This window comes from Peromyscus eremicus, chromosome 13 (assembly GCF_949786415.1).
Source record: "Peromyscus eremicus chromosome 13, PerEre_H2_v1, whole genome shotgun sequence".
Taxonomy (NCBI): Eukaryota; Metazoa; Chordata; class Mammalia; order Rodentia; family Cricetidae; genus Peromyscus; species Peromyscus eremicus.
The window spans coordinates 2,678,844-2,684,507 of NC_081429.1; the positions used below are offsets into that span (position 1 = coordinate 2,678,844).

Here is a 5,664-nt window from a genome sequence, read left to right on the forward strand (position 1 = left end):
ACCTTGCCCATGGTCTCTGAGCACTTCATTTTCTTAATCTGTAAGATGGGATAAGTAAGGCAGCAGGCAATGCCTAGCTTACACTTGATCCCGTGCCAGGATAGGCTGGGGGAAGGTCACAGAGCCCAAGGACCAGGAGGAAACCAAACAGCCTGATAGGGCTCGGTTCTCCCGGGTGCAGAGCTAGGCGAGCTGGGAGCGTCCCTTGGTGTTACTCACCGCCGCCAGGGGTCGCTGCACTAACATCCCAGACCGCTCATGGAGCCGATCCGGTCCAGCTTGAGGCCAAAGCAGCCTTTGGACAAGCCTTTCTTGTTGCCGCCTTTGTATTTGCGCGCGTTGGGGTGCTCGTGCAGAAGGCGGGCCCAAGCAGCCCGGGACTTGGTGTCCACGCGCAGGTCCCGGAGCAGTCGCGATCGATCTCCTTTGAGATTGGCGCCCCCGCCGCCTGGGGTCTTCTCACCCTTTTTCTGATTGCCACCAGCTGCCTGGGGCTCCGCCAGCTCCTCCCCTGGAGGGGTTCGCGGGACCTGTCGGAGAAAAGAGTGGGCAAGTGAAAGAGTGCACGGGTGTAGCGCAGGTGACTTTTTGCGGGCCCCAGAGTGGCGTGGCCCTCCCCAGCCGTGAGCGCGCCTCCACCGATGCGGGACAGCTGAGTCCGGCATCCACCTGCCACGCAGCCCTTGCTCCTGCTCCTTCGGGGAGCCCCTTGCCCTTCCCGTGACGCTTGTCCTCACCTTGGTGCACGGGAGATGTGCATGACATTCTCCCGAAGCTGAGGAATGAATCAGAGAAGTCCTAGCTTTGAGGGCACAAGTCTGAGGGATCTGCCTTTCCGGACTCTCTGCTGCCTCCTGCGCGTCGCATCCTCCCACGTCCCTCACAAGCCCAGCGTCCCCGCAACAGCACCCACCTTCGGTGGCGTCCCTGGCTTGGCTTCGGAGGGCCGGAGTGAGAGTAGCGTGAGCAGCAGGGCACAGGCGATCAGCTGGGAGAGGTGCATGGTGCCGGTGAGGCCGAGGGGTGCAGACGGTCTGCAGCCTGGACGGCCGGTGAGCAGTCCGACAGGCGGATGCGGAGTAGGCTGGCTAGGCGAGCGCAGGTCCCACTGCTGCTCGGCGCCGGCTGGGTGCGCTCTGAGTCCGTGGCTCGGCTGGTGCCTTTATAATCCAACCTGCCGCTGATGTCATCTTCCCGCCCACCGGACTGCCAGGGCCAATGGCACAGCACACGCAGCCGAATCGACGGCCGGGAGGGGGCTGCGGGGGCTCTCCCTTCTGCCCCCACCCACGTCCCACCTCCAAAGGATCCCGCGGCTGGACCGGCTGCGCTCAGAGCCACAAAGCGGCGCGCACAAGGGAACTCCATTTGTAGAGTGCACTCGCTCTAGTACTCAGGCTTCTAGGCGTCCAGGGCGCTGTGTACTGTCTGGGTCCTCACTGACTGCACTGTTCTCGGTACGCAGCTGTACTCTTGCAGGGGCAAAGGCTTAGAAGAAATGTTTCTTATGCAAAATTATACAGCTAGAAAGTTGGTGCAGCCCGAAATCCAAGTAGATCGCCCTGCTTCCAAACTCTTCATTAACGCCTGACATGTGCTAGCCAGGGTGGAAACGCTGACCCCCTCGCCCCCAAGCCCTTACATTGAGGAGGCAGAGGATGAGGTCTAGAGATTCCCAGTGGGAAAGCTTGCCTGTTGTAGCTGTAAAGGGGAGGTGTAAGCCTCCAGTACCAACCACTACTCACTAGTGCAAGGATGCCATCAATCCGTGTGTATGAGCCAGGAATGGGTGTGTGTGTGTGGGGGGGGCGTTGGGAGGCTAGAAAGCAGATGGCCTTCCTTTAGTGGTGTGCTGACCCTACCTCCAGGTGGGGATGGATGTCTACTTTAGTGTCCTGAACACCACAAGAAACTATAGGCAGTACTGGGGCTTTACCCGGCTCCAAGTCTTAGCCATCGTCACCATTGAGTTTGGGGCTTGTTTTCTGGGCATGGAGACCAGGCCATTTATCCCTGCTGCACACAATTTCTCTCCTTGGCCTGGAATCTTGATCTCTCAGACTATGGGGAGCCCTGTAACTTAGCAGTCGCTAGAGAGTCTGTAGTCTCAAGATTAGAGTGATATGCAGGAGTTTGCGTCCTTTCTGCTGAACAGGACTCAAGCTTGAGAGAGGAAAATGAACATTCACAGGGTCCCTGCGGTCTCTGGAAGGGAAGAACCCTGGGGAGGGAGTTAGGAGGCAAGAGCCAGAGTTAGTGTCTTACAGAGAGAAAGAGAGATGGAGGACCGTGGGAAGACCACTGGGGTCACCACCATCTGGAGGACCAAATGTTCTGGAAGGTACAGAGCAAGCAAGGGCATAGTCACTGCTCTGTCTGCCTCCTTCTTCCTTGTCCCTTCCCACCGTGGCACCCCAGAGTCCCCAAATGAGGACCACAGCTCCTTCCAGGCTTCTGTTTACCAAATGACTCACGGTGAAGCCTGATTTGGGTCAACACACACCTGGAGAAAGATCTGGACATCAACTTCAAGTCCTTTGAAGTCCCGTGTCAGCTCTGGAAGATCGGCTGCCCACCTGCAAGCTCCTCCCACACGTCCTTTCTACATTAATACTCAGGAAACGACCGCCCTGTTGTATTTGAGGAGGAAAGGGAAGCCAGGAGGGTGAGGGTAGGATCTTCAGCTGGCCTGTGGGACTGCTCTGGCCTAAGGGGTAGGAGGGTCCCATCCAAACTTGGAGACAGCAGTTATGTTTTATACGGTCCCATATTAAGGGTAGGTTGGGGGCTTTCAGTCCTGATAGTTACCTCTTTTCTAATGTCTACAGAGGGTTTTTTCCTGTCTTGTATGTCCTGGGCATATTTGGTGATGGCCTGGTAAGTAGGAAGTCTTAGTAAAACTGACACCCTCAGTCCCATGCCAGACTACATCCTGCCTTCCACTCTTCATCTCTTCAAGGGAAAATCTTCTTTTTAAATTTTATTTGTGTGTGTGTGTGTGTGTGTGTGTGTGTGTAGGCATGTGTGTACTGTGGTGCCCGTGTGGAGATCAGAGGACAGCCTGTAGGAGTCAGTTCTCTACTTTCCTCTTGTGAGGCCTGGAGATGGAACTCAGGCTTCTGGGAGGCAAGTACCTTCACACACTAAGCTGTCTCACTGACCCTGCAGGCAGCTCTTGATCCCTGAACTGTGCCCATTTAGGGTAGATCCTGGATGAGTTAACCTTGGGCTAGGCTTCCCTGTAGCCTCCTTTGCTACTACTGTGGCTTCTATTTTGCTGGGACAGGAACTGGGTGGACAGGAAGTCCAGAGCTAGTCTGCCGGGGACTTTGGGGCAGGGTGGTAATGAGTATGTAAGTGCTTAGGGACCAAAGGTCTCCTGGTCCTCACGGCTTCCCTCCTAGGCCTAGGTTTGGGATCTTAGCTTCATTTCTCTGGGAAGTCTACTTTTTTCTGCCCTTGGCTCCAGGGGCCTGGTGGGGGTGAGGGTGGGGGCTGGCCCACCAAGCAGCTGAAATAAACTGATCAGGTACAGTACTGACTGTTCAGTGTTAAAAATTTCCCCAGGGGGCTGGAGAGATGACCCAGCAGTTAAGGCCATGAATTGCTCTTGCAGAGAACCTGAGGTTGGTCCCTAGCACATGGCTGGGGGGGGGGGGAACCCCTACAGCCACTTGTAACTCTAGCTCCAGGGGATCCAATACCTTCTTCTGTCCTCGACAGGCAATTGTACTCATGTGCACATATCCCCACTCATACACATAATTAAAAATTAAAAATAAATCTAAAAATCCCCACAACAAACAAAAGTCCTCAATTCCTCCTGACTCAAAGGAGGGAGAAAAGACCCTTGGGGTTCTAGGGATTGGCGGTTTTGTAGGGCATCTGATCATTCGCCATTTATGACTGTCTCAGATACCTGCAGGGCTATCCTTCAGCCTGCTCAGTAGTCGCTGAGTTCCATCTTAGCAAAGCAGATACCCCAAATAGACACTGGCTTCCGCAGTGGGCAGACACGATGATGGAGAGGAGGGGACCATGGCAGCAGGGCTTCTTTCTCAATCTCAGCCAACAGGGCAGGCTCCCCGGAGAAGAGGTCTGAACTGAGCAGGCCACACAGGAAAAAAGGGAGACAGAGTGACCTCCTTAGGTTAACTGGAAGACTAGGGCTTAGAAGTACTATGAACACCAACAGGAACCAATCAAACGAGAAGCTTTCAAAAGGACAGGAGGCTAATGGTGGTGGAGGAGCCCAGAGTGACGACGGAGGGGAGGCTTCGGGTAGGGTGCCCATTGGAAGCAGGCCCAGAGGAAAGGCAGTTCTGGGGTTCAAAGTAGTGACTGTGCAGGATGTGACAGGGTTTTCTCCATAAGGTCACTGTGTCCTTGGGGTGGGAGAGTAAATGAGTCTGGGGGTACAAGAACGTTCAGGCAGAGAGACAGTGGCCAGTCGTGGGGCAGGGCAGATGGAGCAGGGAATGGTAACAGTCAGATAAATGCTGAACTATGCCAAACCTCAAACCTCAGGCACTGAGTATGGTGTGGCCAAGACCCTTCTCTCTCTCCTGGCTCTTTGAAGGGCAGGGACCGAAGGTGAAGACTCCGTCCTCATGACCCTGCTCTCCTGCTTTTCCTTTCCAAGGAAGGGGAAGGGGAAGTGTGCCCGTTACAGAGGACTTTCCTGGGAGAGTTGCCGTCCAGTCCAGAATGGATGGAAAGCTCAAAAGGTCTGTCCCATTGTGAAGGTGTGTAAAGCTCCTGGGAAACTGGGAAGGGCCACTGTGATGGGACTGTCTCCTCATGAACAGGAGGTAGGCAGGAGCTACTACTGGCAGCGATGCCCCCTCCTGCCCCTGGAGTAATGGGTGGATTCTCAGGCCCTCAGAGGACGGAGGATTGCTGAGAAGCCCATCTGTTTTCTCTGCAATTATTTCATCCTGGGGCCCCTTTCCAGCTGCATAACTTCTCAGAGAGGACACTAAACAGGCTGTGAGCTGTTGTTGGGGAGGCCAGGCAGGGAAATTGTAGCAGGATCCTGGCCAAATCTCATCATTGTGAGGGCCTTTCAGTTCCACCACCTGTAATTGGGAAAAGGCTGTCCTTGCCTCCTGGACGGGGGCAGAGTGAATCTGGCCGGCGTGGCAGGAAGCAGCTGAGGCAGATGGGGGATCTGAATGTTACCGCTCACACGTACACACTCTTCCAGGCGGCAGGGCCCAACATGATGAATGGGACTGTTTGATAGTGCACAGCCGTAGGGGACAGAGAGGCTTGGCTAGGTCTCCTTGAACCTGGCACCTCCCCCAAGAGGCCTGCACCTACGGGCCTGGCCTTTAGGAGAGGAGTGGGAGGCCAAGAAAATGTCATCAGGCATCCTTCGTAGGCCAGAAATTCCAGGAAAGATTGGAGTCTTTTCCTGACCCTAGGACACCCCCACCTGACAAGGCAGCTGCCCTCCTCCCCCTTTTCCCAGAGGCCCTGCCAGCACCTGCTCCAGATGGCCTCCAACCCCACTGTCCTACGCAGGCCCATGACGTCAGAGTTTATCCCTCTCCACCCATCTTCTCTTTTCCTTACAGATAGGCTCAGTTCCTTTGGGGGGACAAGCGCTCCTCATTTGGCTGTCAACAGGCAGGTGAGGGGGGCAGGGCTGAGGCTTAACCC

The 5,664-nt window shown here is 55.4% G+C and overlaps 1 protein-coding gene across 1 annotated transcript; it reads right to left on the bottom strand.

Annotated features, from left to right (window-relative positions):
* Positions 1–225: 225 nt before the first annotated feature.
* On the bottom strand, positions 226–1,070 carry Nppc (natriuretic peptide C). The gene is made up of 2 exons (XM_059278842.1): positions 914–1,070; positions 226–530 (listed from the first exon to the last, which is right to left on the bottom strand). Exons 1-2 carry the CDS (start codon positions 1,001–1,003, stop codon positions 240–242), a joined length of 381 nt encoding a protein of 126 aa, XP_059134825.1. The 5' UTR covers positions 1,004–1,070; the 3' UTR covers positions 226–239.
* Between the last annotated feature and the right edge of the window lie 4,594 nt (positions 1,071–5,664).

Coding starts and splice junctions, on each gene's coding strand:
- Nppc (XM_059278842.1), bottom strand. CDS start 1,003: ATGCACCTCTCCCAGCTGATCGCCTGTGCCCTGCTGCTCACGCTACTC. Junction 531..913: donor AGCCAGGGACGCCACCGAAG/GTGGGTGCTGTT, acceptor TTTCTCCGACAG/GTCCCGCGAACCCCTCCAGG.